Raw genomic sequence first — 22,223 nt, 5'->3', positions numbered from 1 at the left:
TGTCCGGCTTCCTCATTGGTTGTTACGGTGGTCAGTAACTAGCCATTCGGCCCGCGGACATTAGATTTCCCACAAGTCTTTCTTTCCTTTTTAATTTAATATCCTACTCTAATAGTTTATGGCGCTGGTTTTAAAATCTTTCCACTTGCTACTATGGCGCCACCTTAATTTGCTCCCTTTCAGCGGACACTTTTTAATACACTGAGTTGGTCCTCCTTGCTTCTACCCTCCATACTAGCATTTCAGTTACTACATTCAAACAGAATTACCGACTGAGTAGGAAGTCGATAAAATAGATTCCTTAGTATTATGTATAGTCTTCTGTTGATAATACAGTTTCTATTTCTTATCAACTAAGTTTTATTGAATAAGCTAATTATCTCTGCATTACCGATTAAATAATAATATAGCGATAATAGATTTATATTTTATTATAAATAAATGATTAAGTTTTTAAAGTTAATAAAATACATTATTTTATTCTTGATAATTTTAAGTCACACTGTGAAACTTTTTGTAAAAGTGTCTGAATACTTTTCGAGTACTTTAATTGATTCTAAATCTACCAAGGTCAAAAATGGGTGTAAAGAAAACTACTTTGTGAATATTAACAAAATTCACTACTAAGAACAAAATGATTTAGTATTAATATATTTATAGATTACTACACGCGCCGTATTAATACAAGAATTTGTTTTATTCGTTTTAAAAATGACGCCAATTCACACAATAATACTTTATGTAAAGACTACGATTTCTACAGCTACGGTTTCTGTCGTTCTATTAATAAATAACTATATTCTATTAAAAATAATGTATATTACACTTCTAAAGAGAGAGAGAGAGAGAGTGAGAGAGAGAGATGTAGAACAGTTTGAAATGATAAGATATTTTCGATGTCCTTTAAAATGACGACAATAAATCAGTAAAAATCCACTATATGTTCTATTTTTTGTTTTAATCCACGGATATTCAATTCTCGAGATACGCTTTTTCACAATTGTCCTTTGATAAATTGCACAACTAATACCTACACATAGGAATCCTATAGGAGGAATGCGCCATGTACATTGCTGGGGGACCGGAACTCGATTTTGCGCGCGAATGATTCAAACATTGAAATAATTATGAAATAATGAATTGCATCAAATACAGAAAAAAAATGAACTATATTTAATGATAATTAAAAATTTATATTAAAATAGGATAGGTTACACGAAAAAATGATTATAAATTCAAGCGGTCCCCCAAAATTTTCAGCCAATGGCACATGAGCTGAATATGAATGGCGCATCCCTCCTACAGGATCCCAACCTACACATATTTTAAATAATTTCTAACTTATTATAAATAAAATAGGCTGATACAGACGTGGATATTTTGAATAATGTATCGTTACAATATTAATTTGTCATGTTCACTATATTACTTATTTCTGAAAAAGTGAAAATTATTTTTTTTTCATCATTTCGCTCATAATTGTTACATTAAGTCACGTCACACGATTTATAATAATTTTTGATATCTTATTTAGGACGGAATAAGATAAGGGACGAATCATAGTGTTACGATAGACGCTTCGATATATGAAACTACTTCGTAATACTCTTAAAAATTACAAATTGTGCATTCCACGCAAAAAATATTAACCCTTTAACACTCCGCAAATATTTGTACCAATGCTTGTAATTAACCCCTTTAGCAGGAAGTATTTTGAAATAAAAAAAAAACGGCCGAAAAAAATCATTTTTTTTTTTGTTATTTTTCATAAAAGCATAGTTTAGAACATTGTTTTGACAAAATAATTAAAAAAAAAATACAGAAATAATAATCAATATTTTAATGTTAATTTTGAATTTTGTTCCATGAATAAAGGTTATATTTTATTAACAAATAAATAATTGTTATAGCTTGTAAATGATAAATAAAATATCAATAAAACGTAAGATTCTTTGCTTCTTTGCTTTCACATTCTTATTTTCAATTTTCTATTATATTTGAGTGTAAAAAATCATAGAAATATCAAAATAATACGCCGCTCGAGTTTTAACTCGAGCGTGCTGCTTAAGAGGTTAATTCTAATAAATATTATTTTTCAATATTTACTTATGGAATTTTTTAAATTTTGTTTATTTTTTTGTTTATTTGTCTGTGCTTTCTTAAATAATGCATGAGCACATTTTAACTACAGATAAGAATTATCAATCGAAGATACTGTAGCATCTTAAAGCATAAAGCTTAAAAATAGGGACCCTACAGGAGGGAGGCGCCATGTACATTGCTGGGGGACAGGAACTCGTATAGTCACGTGATTGCGCGCGAATGATTCAATTAACCACAGCCGTTAATACAAATTAAAGATAAACATGGCTGCGCGATGCAACGGAAGCTGTTCCCCCACATTTTCAGCCTAGCAATGTACATGGCGCGTCCCTCCTATAGGGTCCCTACTTAAAAACATTTGGCTCCGCCATATTTAGAGCCTTAAGGGTTAATCGTGAAATTTATTTTACAAGAGATACATCATTTAATGGTCCACTAGTCGTACGATACTCGAATTTATATTTTTTTTCTTCTTATTTTATAAATGACAATTTGAAAGTATGCATACAGGATGAATCAGCTAAAAGATAAACTATTCTAATTTTTTAATGTTCATGATCTTGAGTGTAGAGATGACCATTAAAATTGTCTTAAAAAATTATTACTATTATAGGGACTCGAAAAGGCACGGTATCATTTACAGAAAATGACGATGACTTTTAAATCTTTTATCATACCAACATCTGGGGAACAAAATAATCCCCAGAACACATGATTAATCTTTCGATAATAAACAATTTTTATTTAAATTATTTTGTCGTTTCTATCAATAAAATTGTAGAATTTATTTGAATGCTTGGTTTTTACATTAGTTGACTCATCCTTTATACAGGGCGGCCACGCCGAGAATGGGTTTGCTAGGAATATCTGATTGGCTGGAACGGCTGGGTGCTGCCCGACCTGATTCCTAATAAAGAAAGAGAGGAGAACATATCGAAACAGAATATAATGCAGCCATGTCGAGAATGGTTGCTGAACGGCACAGACGCAAAAGGGATGGTGCACTTGCTCCGCCTATCCCCACTTTTCACGCTCTCAAAGTTCACAGAGTAGGATCTTTGTAAAATAGTCATATGATTCTAATGTTACGATGGATACACTTATATATGTTTCACGGTCAACCATATTATGATGATGAAACAAACGTTTCAATGTGTGTGTGTATCTAATACTTTATCGAACTATCTTATTTACTATCAAGAAAAAAAGTTCATCGTTTCCTGAGAGCGTAGCAAAATATTTTTCCTTTTTACACTCGAACCCCACCCCGTCGTCATTTCTAATAAAAAATCATAAATTACTATTATATTAAAGATTATTCTCAATTATTGCAATCTAATTAAATATAATTGAAGTCTTTTTTTATAGAAAAAGATCAAATCGTGCGACAAATAAAAAAAAAAAAGTAGATACTACGTTTATATGTAGAATAATAACCATATATATAAAGTTATGTTATCGAACGCTTTTAAAATCGATTCGAGAATTATCATCCATTCTGAACTAACAGAATTAAAACGTAAAACGTAGAAAGGAAGAGAGAGAGAGAGAGTGAGAGAGACAGCATAAAATCGAAAGTATTATCGTACATATATTTTTTTCTAAGTTCGCGTAATTCAATCGATTTTTTTTTCTTCGTAATGTTCACCTTGCCATATTACGGGTGTTACAAATTTAAAAAAAAACAAAGAGTGCTGCACTCTGTCATTTTTACCAACACGAATTAATAGTTATACAAGATTAGAAATGTATTCTACATAAATGATACTACGTAGGTTGGAACTTAAATAGTGGCAACTATTTATACAAAAGAGTTACATGTTTGCTCCTGTTTCTGTCCTTTAAAGTAGTCACCAGCATTGTGTAGAACCCGTTAGCAGAGCCTGTTCTGTTGATGGTGCGAAAGGAGCGGTCTACTGCCTGTCGAATCTCTGGAACAGTTCTGAAGCGAATGTCACGATAGGTTCCGCATGAATTGACGGAAATGTAGAAATGGATGCATTACGAAGCTGCTCAAATGCACTTGGAGCGCTATGAGCGCGAATGAGAGGCTTTCTTACGCCGTATTGTAACACTGAATGAGACATGGTAGGAACCCTATAGGAGGGACGCGCCATGTACATTGCTAGGCTGAAAATGTGGAGGACAGCTTCCGTTGCATCGCGCAGCAATGTTTATCTTTAGTATGTATTAACGGCTGTGGTTAGTTGAATCATTCGCGCGCAATCACGTGACTACACGAGTTCCTGTCCCCCAGCAATGTACATGGCGCGTCCCTCCTATAGGGTCCCTAAGACATGGCAGTAGATCGCTCCTTTCGCACCATCAACAGAACAGGCTCAGCTAACGGGTTGTACACAACGCTGGTGACTACTTTGAAGGACAGTAACAGGTGCAAACATGTAACTCTTTTGTATCGGTTGTGAATAAATAGTTGACATTATTTAAGTTCCAATCTACGTATATATTAAAAAGATTTGAATTTTTCTGACGACATACGTGAATAAAGGTTTTAGAACCAGAAGAGATGCATAAATATGGTTTATCAACGCCACACACTTCGCACTGTTCCCCAACAGGTGAAATAATTATTTCTACGATGGGTAAGCCTAACGGTGACGGACAAGGTGATTTTCTTTGTATCGATAGCGAAACATTAGAAGTTAAAGGCTCCTGGATTAAAGGTGAAAAGAAAGCAGCATTTGGATACGATTTCTGGTATCAACCTTATCACGATATACTAATAGCCTCTGAATGGGGAACCCCAAAGTTTTTTAAGAAAGGATATTTTGCTGATCACATCAGAACAGGCTCTACTGACGGTATACTACGTCTTCCACATGGCTGGCAATGGGTTCTACACAACGCTGATGACTACTTTGAGGGACAGTAACAGGTGCAAACATGTAACTCTTTTGTATAAATAGTTGTCACTATTTAAGTTCCAATCTACGTATTTTCATGATCAATTTCGCGATTAAGAAATTATTATGAATTATTATTCCAAGTATTATTTATTTTTGTCTTTTCAGTATCATATTCAAGAAGATGAAGATGTCGTTGTCTTTCGTTCGAACTATTCGATCAATCTCGAATTTTACGGATTGTCGTATCATTATTTTACAAAAAAGCAAACGTTGCTCAACTATGATTACAAAAGAGCAAGTACAATCTCTCTCTTCGTTTTTCACGCGGATTTATCATTATTATTATTAATTACTATCGCTCATTGTAAGAATAGAAAATATCTAATGATTATATTGCAATTTTATAACGAATAAACTTATCTATTAGAGAGTGGATGAAATATAAATCTCGTTCTTCAATACATTGACAGTTCGAAACAAAGATCGTACTTATGTGCACGATTTGTTTTACTTAATTGAAATCATTTTAAAATGTTTATTTTGCTTTTCTTTTTTTTATTGGAAAGAAATACAAACCGTGCTCTTAATACATTGACAGTTAAAAACAAAGATCGTACTTACATACGGTCTTCTTGTCTCACTTAATTAAATCACTTAAAATTTTCTTTCACTTTTTTTATTTATTTTTTTTTTTTTTATTTAAAGGACCATCTCAGTGTAAAATTTTTAAGAAATTGATTTTTTTTTTGGTCTCATCTTGAAGTACATATTATTGTGCGTATTCTGTAAAATTTTCAAATTTCAATTCGAATTATTATTACGATCGCTACAACCTTTTTTGGAAAAAGAGATTGGAGCATAAGTTGACGTGCGCTAAACTTTAAACGCGTTTTTCTCAAAATGCCCTTTTTACAAACGGTGTCACCTTTCACAGGGAGAGTTTTCAAGCTATCGACTTGAAATTTTTACGGAATTTTTTTTTACTTTATTCTTTATGTCCCTATGGTAGCTTTTTTTAATTCTTCCTATTTTTTCACACGAAAAACTGTTGAAAAACAGGGGCTAAATCTCGTACTTTTTCTTCAAACCGTCGCCATTTTGTTAAATTTCAAAAAAATAACCTCCATAGGGACATAGCGGCTTCCCTACAAATTAATAATCAATTTGATTTTTTTCTTTGAGATGCAAACTACGATCACAATCGTTGACACCGATTGCCCCCATTTTTGTTACTCACTTTTTCAAATAATTATTAACAATAAGTAAAAATAAATAAAAACGAATGGAATAAATATTTTTGTATTGTTAAAGTGTGGTCTTATTCGGGAAAAAAATCATCCCGATCCCCTTCTCCTATCCATCCGAAAAAAAAATTACGAAAATTGACAATTTTTTGGCCGGTTACACTGAGATGGTCCCTTAAAGAGTAGAATATGCCCAATTATCCAACTAAGGATATAATATGGGACATTTCACGTGAAGCGGACAACGACAAAAATGTGAGGTCGTGGTTATTTCTAAGTGTATAATTCATTAATTACAATAAACTGTAAACTGTAAGTAGCGAGTGAGCCAATAAACAGCCCTGAGGAACCGCTCAGTACAGGGCGCCATACCTTCGTACTGTTTAGTTCATATCTTCTAAACGAATCGAGATACCATTATAATTTTTTTCTCCATAATATTTCTACACTACAAGCTATTTTTTAAGGTAAAAATCAAAAAAATAAAAATATACGAAGTTTAACCCTTAAAGTGCACACTTGGTAAAAGTTAGTTAAAGTGCACTGTGGGTGTTTGACACCCCAACGTGTTTGAACGCGTCTCCTGAAGCCGCTATTTAATATTTAGACCTCGCAATTTTTTTCAAAGTACTTTGATACATCTTTTTTCAAATAGAATAGGTTTTATACCCATAGATGGCACTAGACAAATAACCCATTTTTTCGAATTCAGTACCGTTTTCGAGAGATCAAAAATTTGTTGGGGTGTCAAACGCCCCATGTGCACTTTAAGGGTTAATAAATTCACATTTTTAATTTTAACTTCCGGTTTACTAGACGAAAAAAAGAATGTTCAATTTCAAATTTTTATTTACTTCCAAGAAAATTCATTTATTTGCTCTAATAAACACGATTTATTTCTTATATAATCCATCAGATTGACTCTTTTATTAGTATATTCGAAAAATCTATTCCTCATATTTTGTCAATTCTTCGAAGCCCCCATAAATTGGTAATTAAGGTAAAAAAAAAAAAATAAAAAAATAATGATGTACAATTATTGAGGTCCCATAGAAGTACAATGAAGCTAATTATGAACAAAATTCACGAACTCACATTTTTTTCGTTGTCCGTTTCACGTAAAATGTCCACCCCCCCCCCCATATATAATATATTTTTTTTTAATGGAAAAATTATCAAGTGATTAAATTTAATGAGACTCTCTATACTTGTAATTCGTATTTTAACAAATGCTATTTTAAGTTAATTCAAAATCGAAATACTACTTTCGAGTTTTGAACGATGAATAAATGTCTAATTATTTACAATCGCGTTGTTTATTCGTTGTATTTTAAAACATAAGCGTAAAATGAAAGAAATCATATTATTTTTTGTTCGTCAATATTGGGATCTCTAGCACTTGAATACGCTATCTGGTGGCTAAATTCAGAACTAGAGCAGTAAGGAGGAATTGCTGACAACTGATTTAAACTACACGATATTTATGTGGAAATATTGATATTTTTAATTTTATTACTTGCTTATTTATTATTTAAAGTAGAATTGAAAATAACTAGCATCGTTAAACTAACAAGTTGTTGCAAAGAATTTTTGTTTTTTTTTTTGTTATGGAGTTCCCAGCAACAACAACAAAATACAAGTAAAGTGTATTGCTGTGTATTTGGTTGTACAAGCATAGCTTGTCGTGATGAAAAAATTAGGTTTTTTTTTTCAAATTCCACCTCGTAAAAAACAATTTGTTTATCGAATAAACAAATTTGCTGATAAAGAAATAATTGATAGACAACAACAACAACAACATGTTTACAAATATCACTTAAACCAGCCTTGCATGAACAACACATTCTAATTGTTCCACCATTTTTTAATATTTCACCAGTTATTTCTTCATGTGGATTATCTTTAATATGTGAAGTTTGTAAACAAAAAACTATAAAATACTTATAATATTACAATCACCACTTGGTACTTGTCCACACTTAATCACACGTCCAGCATTTAATACACTTTCACCACAAACAAAATTTTTATTGCTTACTTTTGCGCAAGCACATTTAAATTTAAATCTCTTGCAATGTAAGTTTCATTTTATTTAATTTAATTACAAAAAAAATTATAATAATAATATAAATAATAAATAAATAAAATATAAATAATAATGTTATACACGTTGTTCTCTATTTAGGTTATACAAGTAATGCACAGCATCATCCAGTCTCTAGTTCATATTTTTGCCGCTAGGGTAAGCCACGCCCCTGCCAGAGATCCCAATATTTAAAACGTAACGAAAATATTTCATCGTTCTTGATAAAATATATAATAAATAAATATTACCTAATTATCTTCCTGCATCATAAACGTCAAATAATACAGAATTATTTATGATTCGTTTGTTAATTTCATCGCTTCAATACAAGTTCAATATTTAATTGATTTTTTTTTTTTCACACGACATCGATATATTTCTAATGAACTGCTCTACAGTGAGTCGATCGATTAATAATAACACGTGAATTAAAATCGTTCACAGCAAAAAAGAATCGCTGGTGTTTTTAACTCGAATAAATAAAAAACAAAAAAAAAAATTATTGAAATACGATCAATTAGGAAGAAATTCCAAAAAGTTATGACAAAGTTATTATAGCTCATCACTGATGATTTTCAATCAACTTATTTCTGAATTTTTTCTTTTTTTTTTTTTATTCAAGAGATATTGATGATAGGAAAAACAAAATTTATAGAGTATCCAAAAGAGAATCTAAGAGATCCAACTGATTTTCATCCCAGCCTGCTGTGGCGATTAGGAGACCCGTGAGATCATCTTCGGTGAGATTAACTTGCGTTGATTCGGGTACTTCCGAGAGTGTGTCTGGTATTGGGGATGAAACGCTACTAGGTGGTGTTTCGTAAAGGGCTGAAAGACAGGTAGTAGGAGGTACATAACTATTTTGCAACGAATGATTGCTCGTTGTTAAGGTAGGGGATAATGTCGTCGATGTTAACGTCGTCGTCGTCGTCGTTGTTGTTGTTATCGTTGTTGTCGTTGAATTCGTTGTGTTGTGTTGTTTTCTCGATCCTCGATTGCGTTGAGTCGTCGAGGCCCGTCGTCTCGTTCTTTTACCTTCTTCCATACGTTCCAAGTCAAGTTTCCAAAAGCCACCCTTTCCAGGCTCATCTTTCGAACGTGGCAACTTGACGAAACATTTGTTCAACGATAGATTATGCCGAATCGAGTTCTAAGGATAACAAAAAGGAAATGAAGATTAGCAAAAATTCTTCGATCTCGTTGGTGCTAATCCTATTACCTGCCAAGCTCGATCAGCGTATTCGTAGTATAAAAAATTTTTGCGAATCCATTCGTATATGTTTGAGAGAGACACCTTGTTGTTGTTCGCGCGCATCGCGAGACAAATGATCGTGGCGTAGGAGAATGGTGGCTTTGCGTCTGGATCTGCTCGATATTTGTCGGCATTATTCGCGAGATCTGATGATAAGAAAAATGGAATAATAATTGTTATTAAATTTAATAAAACAATGCTAGTGATTTCCATAACTAAACGAAGTGTTATCTATAGGCACCGTGCGTGATTGCAGCGCCATGGTAGCGCCATGGTATCTATGGAACTAAAAGACGCTAAGGCTGCTGCTGAGGTTTTTAATATCTAAACGTATAGGGCTTTGCGATAACAATTTATTTTTGTTATTAAAAACATTTTTTTTGTTGCATGTCAAACCACGTGACAATAAAATTTCAATCTTGTGCAATTATGATGCAACAATTACCGCCAAAATGTAAGTATAATTAATAATTTAAAAACAGTATGAAAGCTGTAGCGTTTACTGTAGTAAATAAGAAGTTAAATTATAGCCACAGTAGATCAAACTTGAAATAATATTGGCAAGCAGATAAAGTACGATGTGACATTGTTATAAAAAAAAATAAATATATATATGTAGGAGAATTTTAAGTGTCGCAGATGTAAACGAAAATCTAGTATTCAGTTCTTATCTTTATATTTTATTTTCTAAAAAGGAAAACTCTATTATACATTTTTATAAAAATATCATAAAATTAATTGTCACACGTATGTTTTGTGAACACCAAAATAAAAAACACCGTCTTTTATTGTCAAAGTTATCCACTGCGTGCGCTAGTGTCCATTTCGGCTTCCCCTACCATGACTTCGCATGGTGCCTATAGAATATCATCAAAATATTCTACATATACATTAGGGTGGGTCAAAAAAATCAATTATTTTTTTTTACAAATGACACGGAAAAATGGGTTGCTAGACACCTTAAAAAAATTCTCACCAAACATGAGCTCCTCATTTTAATAGGCAGATCCTCCGAATCGCAGTTTTTTATTTTTGTCTTAGTCCAATAGAATAAAATTCATACCTCATTATTTATTAATTGTACAGAAAAATGTTCTAGACAAATTTTGTAGGAAATTAAGTGCTCTATAAAAATGGTGTCTTATGTTTTGGCGATTAAATTAAGCGTTCAAAAAATATTCATCATCAAACTTTTTTGTTAAAGAGCATCGAAAAAATTACCCCACTTGCAACAAACAATTGTTTGAAAATTAATAACTCAGTTGAAAATTGAAATAAAAAGCTTTTTTATAACTAATTGGACATTTTTTTTTCTCTAAAACTGAAACATATCATAATATATTTATAATGAAAAGTTTGCTTTTTTTATTAATAAATAATTAACTAAACGATAAATAATGTACAATTTATTTTTTTAAAATGTAGACAAAGATACTTACACATAAGAAAAGACTTGAAAAATATTTTGAAGTTTCTCAGTTGATAAAAACTAAAATTCGTGTAAATTTTCTCAAAACTTATAAATTCAATTGCAATTTTTCGAATATCTAATCAAAAACTTTTAAAACCAATACACATGAAAGTTTGATGATAAATATCTTTTGAACGCTTAATTTATTCGTCAAAACATAAGACACCATTTTTATAGAGCACTTAATTTCCTACAAAAATTTGTATTGCGCATTTTATAATAATCATTTATCGTCGAGTTATAAAATTCATAAACAAAAATGAAATTTGTCTTAACCCATTGACTGCCAACTACGAGATATCTCGTAGTGTGTGCTGCAATTTCAGATTAATTACAAATGGTTATTTACGTTAAGAATTATTAAAAAGGTTGAATAAAATATTTATATGGTGTAAAAAACATTAATTATCAATTATTGTAAATACCATTACAATATTATATCAGTAACTTAATATTATTATATTTTTAAAAATTCAAGGCAAGTCGCTGTAAATATGTCTGCCAGTCAATGGGTTAAAATAATCAAACTTGAATCTTCAATATCATTCAAATGGTGAGGTTTACGGAAAAAATATAAGATACCTTTTTTGTAGAGCATTAAATTCCCTACAAAATTTGTCTAGAACATTTTTCTGTACAATCAATAAATAATGAGGTATGAATTTTAATCTATTAGACTGAAAAAAAACTGCGATGCGGAGGATCTTCCTATTAAAATTAAGAACTCATATTTAGTGAGAATTTTTTTAAGGGGTGTCTAGCAACCCATTTTTTCGTGGCACTTGTAATTTTTTAACCCACCCTAATATATACATTCAATCAAATAAATTATTATCCTAAATGTATTTGACTAATAAAAAGGAAACGCGATAAGAGAAATATTCGGATTGATCGAGTTTACGTACTATTTTGTAATGTCAATTACCTAATTCTGCTTTGAGCAAAGGTGACATCTTCTTCGGGGGCTTTCGTACTACCGGTGGAGGTGATGGCGAACATGTTGGCGTTGACAAACTGGATGCACTCGTAATGTCTAAAGATTGTAGCCACGAAAGACTTGTTAATTCTGCTTCTACTCCGTATTCGTCGACCTCCATATTATTCTTCGATGAACCTTCGTCCATCGGTATCTCAACTTCGGCCAACTCTATCCTCATTTTCTCCATCTCTCATCACCCAAGCGTGAATTGCGCGATAAGCGCCTTCTGAACACATATACTTAATACATGTATACACACAAATACAAATACACATGTATATATATATACTAAAATTTACGAAAGATCTGACATTAGGAATTTATCGTTTGTAATGTTTTGTTTCGTTGATTTCCCTTTTCTCAGGAAATTGTTAAATCAAAATGTCTCCAACTATTTTATATTTCATTTCAAACTATACGTTATAAATTTGATCATTCCTACGTCAATGGAATAATATGAAAACTTGTCGATTTTACGCAGTTCGACTTACCTCTTATTTAAAACTTGCACTGATCCTCAAGATACACTATAAACGTATTAAGCAGAAGATATAATAATGTTGATGTTCTTTCACGAAAAAATATATTCAGAGAACACAATTTCAATTCACATCAATGAGTTTTTACAACGAACAAATGTCGAAGGACAAATTTAATATCAATGATGTCGAGGATGCTCTTTCGTAGCTTCGCAGAAGAGACGTTTACCGATCGATCATAAGATTTTCGATAAATTAATATAATAATCAAATAATATCGATGAAAAATAAAATTTAAATAGATTGATAATAAGAAAGAAAATTGATTAACGATGTTTACTAAATATTTGTTAGAAAAAATACAACGAGAGAGAAAAGAGACTTGACAGACAGAAAACTCGTTGTTTTAATCCGCGTGATCTCACGAGTTCGACTAGTAACTTTGGTAGTGGAGGAAGCACAGACAAGCAACACCCTCCCTCAGTTCCCAGTGCACCCTCAGCCCCCACTGCCAGCATCAGCGCCATTGGTAGAGCTGACAACAAGGCATAAGGCGAGCAGGTCGTCGGTTCGGTGCGCGTGCGGCGACAGGTGCTGGTCTCCCTTTCGCAGGTGAACCACACATGCGCCGCTGGGAGTATAGACTCGACCCTCTTTTTCCCTCTTGTGAACTCACCACCCCAGACGCACCGGCTCGTCCAAGGGAACTTACCCTTGTGCTACCGTCACGGCGCACTAGCTTCAATTTTCTTCAACCTTCCGTTCGTGAACAGGAAAACCATGAACGACATAGCCCCAAATGTCCGATCTCTGATCAGAGAACTAATCGTCACTTTTTTTTTTATATTATCTATGTTACAAATGTTGTTGATTTGTTCTGACATTTTAATAACTTTGATACTTTTGACCTATACGATTCTATCGATATGATTAAATACTAATTATTGTAAATTCGATAAGAGTTATTCAAAGAATGCTGTTGATATTTCATCGCGACGAGTAATTGACGGTTTTTTTAAATAAATGCAGCATCATATCAAAACTTTAGGTGGTATATCTATATACACTAAAAAAAGAAGTCAAAAATGTTATATTAACCCTTAAAGTGCACATGGGGCGTTTGACACCCCAACAAATTTTGGATCTCTCGCAAACGGTACTGAGTTCGAAAAAATAGATTATATGTCGCCATCTAGTGTTCATTCAGATGGGTATAAAACCTATTTTATTTGAAAAAAGATGTATCAAAGTACTTTGAAAAAAATTGCGAAGTCTAATTATTAAAAAGCGGCTTCAGGAAACGTAAGGGTATTAAACATCCACAGTGCACTTTAACGTAATTTTACCAAATGTGCACTTTAAGGGTTAACATACGTCCAACCTTGGTTTTCGAATAATAAATGTTACTAGAAAATGTTCGAAATGCCCGCATCTTGCCCTCCCCCCCCCCTAACTATTTTTATAAATGGATGGAAATATTCTTCCTTTTGGGAAGTTTTCTTTTGTATGGTCAACGTACTTCCAGTTCATTTCCGTTGACACGGGTATGCATGAAATGCATGTTAATCATTTCAATATTAATATACAACCAAATTTTCTCTATTTCAGAACATTACTGAATTTCTGTTAACATTATTTGAGAAAATATGAAGATACTGACTGAACAAAAGTTTGTAGGTTTCATGTCAATGGACATTATTCTTACACATTAGATAAGATCAAAGCTTACTCTGAATAAATCGTATACAGCATATACAGCAGTTTGTGTTGAGACAAGAAACACTGACACTTTGAACATTTTCTAATCATCCATAACTTGAAAATTAATGTATATTAGGCGTATACTACAACTACGACATTTTTACTTGTTTAGTGTTCTCCTGAAAATATATTCCTAAAATATAAACGGGTTATGTTCATAAAGATAAAGAACACACAATCGAAACTTATATTTAAAGATAGATATCTCTTTCATGGAAAAAATATTATATTCTCTTTGTTGAATATTTTAAACAAATAAAAGAATATTAATATTATTACTCCTCCTCCTCCTCCTCCTCCTTTAATATTTAGTTATTATCTTTTACGTGCAAGATGGCACGTGCTTATTGACTTGTGAAAGTACAATTCTTTTTCCTTTTTTTTTTTTTTTTTACTGCCTTATTCTTCCTACTTCCGGTTCAAGGGCACGTGAGTTTCGAGAATCTAGCTACACCTGGACGAGACTATAACTATATTGGCTTTTACTTTCCCGGGTGCAATTTCCTATGACGAAAGTTTATAATATAATTCTTGTAAATTATTAATGTATTCTAAAAATTTACTATTGAATTATTTATACATTTTTGTAAGAGCGTAAGACGCGAATTTATTTGTTTCAATAATAAATAATACTACTTTGCTATTTTCAGGCCGGCGATAGATGTAAAATAACAAAAAATCGAATTTTCTTTTTTTTCATAAATAGTTAGTTTACCATCTGAAAAATATGCCTGTAAATATTTAGAATGAAATTTGCATTATTTATCGATTAAAAATTTATTTAAGCGTTCCACCTCAACTCGGCGCTAAACGCCAACGCTAAACTTTGAACGCGTTTTTCTCGAAACGACTTTTTTCAAACTGTGCTGAAAGATAATTTAAAAAGTTCTCAACCGATTCTTATCAAATTTAGTACACATTTTCTTTATAGTATTAGCTTCTAGTTGAGCTTTAAGAATGCCACAAGAATTTTCAAAAATGGCCATTTTTGACCCCAAAAACCGTTAAAAAAAGGCTCAAAAATCAGACTTTTTTTGTCTGAGTCGTGCCAATTTACGATTTTTTGACTTTTTAGTTTTTCCTTTGTTCAACTAGAAGATACATGTTTTATGAACACGCTCCGACCCTTTTTTTAATTTTAGATTGCTAAAAATCACCATGATTGATTCTTATATTTTAATATGTAATGAATAAACATGCTGAGTTTCAAAATGATTCATTTATTTCTTCCATTTTAAATAAGCCTCTGTAAAACGGTCAAAATTTAGGCGTTTAAAAACGTTGTTGTAAAATTATTTTCCTCTCCTATAATATTATATTATTTTTCTCAAGATAATTTATGTATATTTGATTTTGTGAGAAAATATTTCTGAAATAATAATATTGAGAATATTTTTGTTCTTTTACATTAATTCTTTTTATTAAGATAGTCATAAATCAAAATTACGAAAAAAAAAAACTCGATAACGATGAAGTCAATGTAATACTCGATAAATATTTTAATGCATTGAATATCCAACGTTTTATTATTATAAACAACGTAGTATAAAAACCCGTGTTATATGTAAATAAAACTATTCGCAATAACTTTTGCACGTTGCATAGGTGTCTAATATATTTGTGTGTTACGTAGTACATTTTATAGTTTCAACATTTATTTTAAAAATAAATTTATTGTTGTTATTATTTCAAAATAAACTAACAAAAAATATCATTTTTTTATATATATACCAAAATTGATATCATATTTTAATTAATACACATAATTTTGTGTGTAAAACTAACTCAAAAACCCACATAACATAAAAACTTTCTAAAACATTTCTTGAAAAGTTTGAAATCTTTCAAAAAGGGTTTCTAAAAAAATCTTTCTACAAGATGAAAATGTCCGCGTTTAGAAACTGATAAAATAATTGCCATTTTTGACCCGAAAAACCGTTTAAAAAAAAGGCTCAAAAATCAGACTTTTTTATCTGAGTCGTGCCAATTTACGATTTTTTGACTTTTTAGTTTTTCCTTTGTTCAACTAGAAGATACATGTTTTATGAACACGCTCTGACCCTTTTTTTAAATTTTCGATTGCTGTAACTAAAGCTAAAAATCACCATGATTGATGCGTTTCACCGCGAGGACCTCAGGAGATTAGTTACTACGGCGGCCATTTTGAAAAAAAAATCAGATGCTTGTATTTTAATATGTAATAAATAAACATGCTGAGTTTCAAAACGATTCATTTATTCCTTCCATTTTAAATAAGCCTCTGAAAAAGGGTCAAAATTTAGGCGTTTACATGTATCGCCGACCTTAATAATAAATAATACTAATACTGTATAATATACAGGGTGGGTCACCACATTTTACCATCTAGATTTACGTTATCATTATTACGCGTAGCAGACAATGTTTAAAAGGGAGGGGGGCTTTAAAAGGGGTTCATACTGATGGTACTTTTTTCTTTTTAGGTCACCAGATCTAACGCCCCTCGACTTTTTCTTATTGGGCTACTTAAAAAATAAAGTTTACGCTGAGCCTCCGACTATAATGGCCGATATGAGGGATCGTATCATCAATGAATGCAAGAAAATAACATCAGATACATTAAGAAACGTTAATGAGTCATGAATTTCTCGATTCAGAAAGTGTTCTGATGCAAATGGTCGCCATATTGAAGCTTTTTTGTAAATAGACATAAAAATTAAAATATCTCCTAAAGTAATAATGTTTTTTACATAAATAGGGTAATACTTTTTTGTAAATAATATGAAAGAGCATCAGATGATGCAATAAAAAATATATGATTCCATTTAAAAAAAACATTAATGACCTTCATATGTCCTTGACACGTCCACCTAAAAAAAAAAGAAAGTACCATCAGTATGAACCCCTTTTAAAGCCATTCAACTCCATGTTAAACATTGTTTGCTACGCGTAATAATGATAACGTAAATCTAGATGGCAAAATGTGGTGACCCACCCTGTATATATAAGGAAACACCTTATACATGAATTAACCCTTTCGCTTCGGCTGTCCAGTCCGCCGAAGTACTTGCACTGGACGGAGGTGCACGCCGCGAATACGTCCAGTATGCGTTGTTACTGTATATATGTTTTCCTGAGTCTTAAATTACTATTGTGCCGAATAAAACAATCTTTGCTACAATATAATGAGTAAATAAATTAACATTTTTGATATGAAAACATTTATAACTTATAAACGTATATAACTTACATTTATGACTTACAAAGCTACAGGTAATATTTTTATCATGTGCACGCCGCTTATAAGCGGCGCTCTTACCCACAGGTCGTATTGTGCACGCCGCTTGAAGCGATAGGGTTAAACTACACACAAACAAAAAATGTGACAAAGTAATAGAATGCGATTGTAATTTACTCGAAATTATTCATTTATGAGATTAACTCGGGATCGGATGAAGGCAAATGAAAAATATTAGAAAAGATCTGGCTATTTTGATGGAACCATGATAGATGATAAGAATAAATATGGATGGATAAGTCAAGCCGAATAGAATAGTTGGGGGTGTGGCGTTTACCCGGCCAACTTGGTACAGCTCCATTGATCGAATTCAGGAGGCAGCGATCGGGTGGCTAGCCCGCAGAGAGAAACAGAGTGGGAGAGAGTGACGCGGAGATTCTTTTGTGACTCTCTCTCACATCATTGGTCGTCTTCCTCCCCCCCCCTCTCCCCCTACCACTTCCACTTCAGCAATGTTTGTGAAATTGACACTGGCGCAGAGAGAGAGGATGATGTGCGCGCGCGCTGCTTCTCTCCATTGGGCGTTTTCCCAATGGAAAGAAGGATGGCAGATTATCCTCCCCCCTAAGATGCACCATTTTTTTTTTGTCCCTCATCTTTTCTCCATTATTTCATTAATTATTCATTAATTTGATTAATATTTATACAATTTTCAATCGGCAAATAATCGTTTTGCTTTTTTTTATTTATTTGGTTGTTTAGAATCAGGATGATTCGATGATAACGAATATGTTTACAAAGAAAGTAATATGCAATTATTAAAAGTTTTAAGCATTGTAAATTTTAGATACAGTTAAGTTTCTATTATACGTATGGTTATAATGGTTTAGTTTTTATTACAGATTTTTATAGAACGAGATGACTAGGCAGGAAAAATGTAATCAAATTTTTTTTTTTTATATCAACATATATTCTTAAAACCGTTCATATTCGTTTTCAATAAAATTGTTAAATTTGAGCTTGCATCAGTTATTATTATAAAGAAAAAAAAAAAAAAAAAAAACTTATATTACAAGTCTAGGAAAAAGTTATTACAGCTGTGATCTCTAATCTTCGAGTTTTCAATCGCACGTCACATTTGCCCGGTGCTTGCGTGTTTTGCGACTTATTCAAGAAGATGTTATAGGCAACGTAATTGTGTAAACGTCATCGGGAAATTTACATGAGAATGAACAGATAATTATAAATTTTAAACGAAAATAAACATGATCAAATTTTTGCTTTAAATTTCAAAATACTTATTTCTCGATCGTACGATATTAATTGTAAGATACCAAGATCAAGATTTTCAATCAATTGCAATATAACTAATTAAAATTGAAACTAATCATTTTCTCTCTCTCTCTCTCTCTCTCTAACATGAGAGAAATGAATTAAAGAAAAATTTCAAAGTAATCATTATAAAGCATCGTAGTATATTATTGCACTATTTAAGTACCTATTAATTGAGGATAAAAGAGAGGGAGAGAGAGAGAGAGATAAGAAAATAAAAAAAAAAAAATGAAAGTACCTCTGTGAAAGTCTGTCCGCTACGTCGAAGTAGAAGTATCTTCGCGCACGATCAATAATCTCCTGGGAACATCCGTCCCACTGGCGTTTTCTCTAAGCGTGGGCAGCTCTGTGTGGTAGCGCAGGGCCAGCAGCAGCAGTAGCCATTGTCAGTACCAGCACCGACAGTACTGAACACCTGCTACCCTCCATTTCTATTTATATCACTTCTACCACTACAACAACCACTACCATCTATTTTTTTTCCTCCGCCTCCTTTTACTCTTTCTCTACCCACCCCCTGTCGAACGTCAGGTTGTGACTCACTAACACCTTACATTCTAGCTGCTACACATCATCAACGAACACCACATCATCACGGTCCCTCGTTGTTACCATTCGTTATGTATATTTACGTATCACGATCGCGAAGCTTTTCTTGCAAGGAGGGACCACCCCGAAGAGAAAGCTCTGTTCGGCACACTCATTAATTCATTCGTTCGTGACGCTAATGCGAGTACGTTCTAAAGAGAGAGAAAGAAAGAAAGAAAGAAAGAGAAAGAGGATGAATTGCATCGTTCATTTCAACGTGATCGTCTAGGATTTCATTCTTTGTATTCTTTTATCTTGTTTTGTATCTATCTTGATTTGCAACGGAGCAACAAGATTAATCCCCCACCCCCTTTAAGTTGCACCCGGCGTTGTATTACGTTGAGCCAAAGTTCTTCCATCAGGGGTTAACAATCAGATTCATTATTTATATATCATGTATAAATTATATTTATTACAAATACTTTTTTCTTAATGTTCTTATCAAATGAATAATAAACAACAACAATTAAATTTGATCAATGAACTTATTGGAATTTTGTTTATAAAAATTCAATTCTCTTGCGAGTTTTCTTTAAATGAAAATGGAATAAATTCGAATCGAAGTCTCCTTGAAGCAGAGAGAAGTCGATCGACTTGAAAAGGCCTTCCTCCCAGATAATAGTTGTAGGTCATTGTAAAAAGCAATGATGTGGACGTATTTCAATGGACGATTTAAAAGAACAGATAATGCCGAGTGGTTACGGTTATAGACATTAAACGAGGATAGTTTCCGGGAGGGCGGAGGCGCTCACATAAAATATTCACGAGAATTGATTCTTTCTCGACGACCACACTAGTGGCCACCAGCAATGACAACAGGAGTAGTAAAAGTAACACCAGCAGCAGCTGGTAGCAGCCAGCATAATGACTCTGCCAATGACTGAATAAATACATCAAATTGCTTTTACCGATTCTCTCTTCCACTTGATTTTTTTATCACACTTCTAATTATTTTTACATTTTTTCTTTTTTTTTGTTTTGAAAAATTATCAATGATTGCCGTTTCCTAATATGCAAATGCACGCTCTAAAAGTTTATGAAAGAAATATTTATTTTTCACGATACTTTTAATGATAAATCCTATACTAACAAATATTGAATAATATTCTGAAAGTTAACGACGTTTTCATATTTTTGCTATTTAATAAGAAAATGTATTGCAAAAGGGATCATTTATATCTTATAAAATATTTTCTTATTATAATCTCTTAACTATAAGAACTAAAAAACGAAATGGTTATTACTAATATATAAAAAGTAGTCAGCTTACTCACCAAGCTGTTAATATCCAGCTGATTACGTTGAAAATTGTTGATTTCTTCCTCAAACTTCGTTGTAAATTGCACACGAACAATTAAATTCTTATTTTCTTTTCTTTCAAAGTAAATACGATTGTCAAAAGTCAACATTGCGAACTATATAATAAAGAAATGATTTTATCGCGTATCCAATGTCCAGAGTCAGAAATGAAATTGCACTTTTTGCAGGTCGCTTTTGAAAATTGATTAATCATCATCGTTCACAGATTATTCAAAAATATACATGAAGAAATAAAGATGAACGTTTGAAAAATTTACAAAAAAAAAAAAAAATATATGAATCAAAGTTGAACTAAGGTCCGTTGTGATTAGTGGCACCTGCACCATCGACCATCGCTGTCGCCGTTCTACTGCCATCTTCTTATTTGTGAAAACGTTACCACCACGACAGAAACGAAATTGCATTTTTTGCAACTAACCTTTGAAAGTCGATCGATCATTTCTCATTAATTTTTTGCAAATAAACATATACAAAAAATAATATGGACGTTTATATTTGACAATAAAACGTAAGAAGAATCGAATTCGAACTAAAGACGTTTTGATTAGTGGCGCCTGCACCATCGACCATCACTGTCGTCGTCGTCGTCGTCGTCGTCGTCGTTCCATCGCCATCTTCTTACCTGTGAAAACTTTACCAATGTGACAGGTGTACTATATCTGTTTACAAAAAAAGTCCTATCGATTGTTGATTGTGCTTTTCTTAGTCATGGTTTATACAACAACGTAATACAATGAAACAATCAGCATTTATGTTTAGGAGGTATAATTTGTGGTAAAAATATTCAAACATTTCAAATTTGTTAATATCTACGGTTTTACACAGCGTTTTACATATTTTAAATTAAATAAGAAATGATCTGTCTTATCGAATTGAATCGTCATAAAACCACATGTAAAATAACAATTATTTTAAATTGCAATAACTTTCAAATGACTTAATGGATCAATTTGCAAAATTTTGCAATCACTTAAGCATTAATTAATAAGAAATATTTTCTTACATTTTCATTCTCTTCGTAGCATTTTGACATACCTCCCAAACCACTTAGATGATTAATTAACCGCTTGACTGTTTGTGCCAAAAATCCGAAGAGCGCAATAACGTTTCTGGTTTTTTTTTTCTTAAAACTACGGATTGCTTAATAACGTTGCTCTGAATCAGTAAAATTTGTGAGTTTGCGGGGCATATGATTTTTAGTTGTAATAATATTACATATTTCAAAGTGTTTTAAAGTTTTTTAGTTAAACTAACGTTTAAAGCATTAGTTTATGATGTATTTCTAATTTAGATTGAATTGAACGTAAATAAAAAGAAGAACACATATGAAGACAAATAAAGGTATAGTTATTTAATCGAATAACTCAATAGTTAAAAACCGTTCAGTCTACAAGACATAAGAAATGTTAGAATATAGACAAGGGTCAAGATCCACAGCTGAGCCCGCAGCCTTTCTTTACGAATAGTGTGGATCCGCCGTTTTTATCGAGAAGATATCCGTAAAGGTGCAAATTACTGACATAC

At 32.2% G+C, this 22,223-nt stretch overlaps 1 protein-coding gene across 2 annotated transcripts; it reads right to left on the bottom strand.

Annotated features, from left to right (window-relative positions):
• Positions 1-77: 77 nt before the first annotated feature.
• LOC107070846 (uncharacterized) lies at positions 78-22,119 on the bottom strand. 2 transcript variants are annotated; one of them, XM_015329384.2, is made up of 4 exons: positions 20,654-22,119; positions 11,949-12,228; positions 9,520-9,698; positions 78-9,450 (listed from the first exon to the last, which is right to left on the bottom strand). In XM_015329384.2, exons 2-4 carry the CDS (start codon positions 12,187-12,189, stop codon positions 8,950-8,952), a joined length of 921 nt encoding a protein of 306 aa, XP_015184870.1. In that variant the 5' UTR covers positions 12,190-12,228; positions 20,654-22,119; the 3' UTR covers positions 78-8,949. The 2 variants fall into 2 exon arrangements, with proteins under 2 accessions (XP_015184870.1, XP_015184871.1); XM_015329385.2 differs by lacking the exon at positions 20,654-22,119 and adding an exon at positions 19,030-19,169.
• Between the last annotated feature and the right edge of the window lie 104 nt (positions 22,120-22,223).

This window comes from Polistes dominula, unplaced genomic scaffold (assembly GCF_049000335.1).
Source record: "Polistes dominula isolate Pdom_NZ unplaced genomic scaffold, Pdom_raw_medaka contig_68, whole genome shotgun sequence".
NCBI classification, from domain to species: domain Eukaryota; kingdom Metazoa; phylum Arthropoda; class Insecta; order Hymenoptera; family Vespidae; genus Polistes; species Polistes dominula.
Note: the sequence above shows the minus strand (reverse complement) of the source record. Positions and strands in the feature narration are given on the sequence as shown.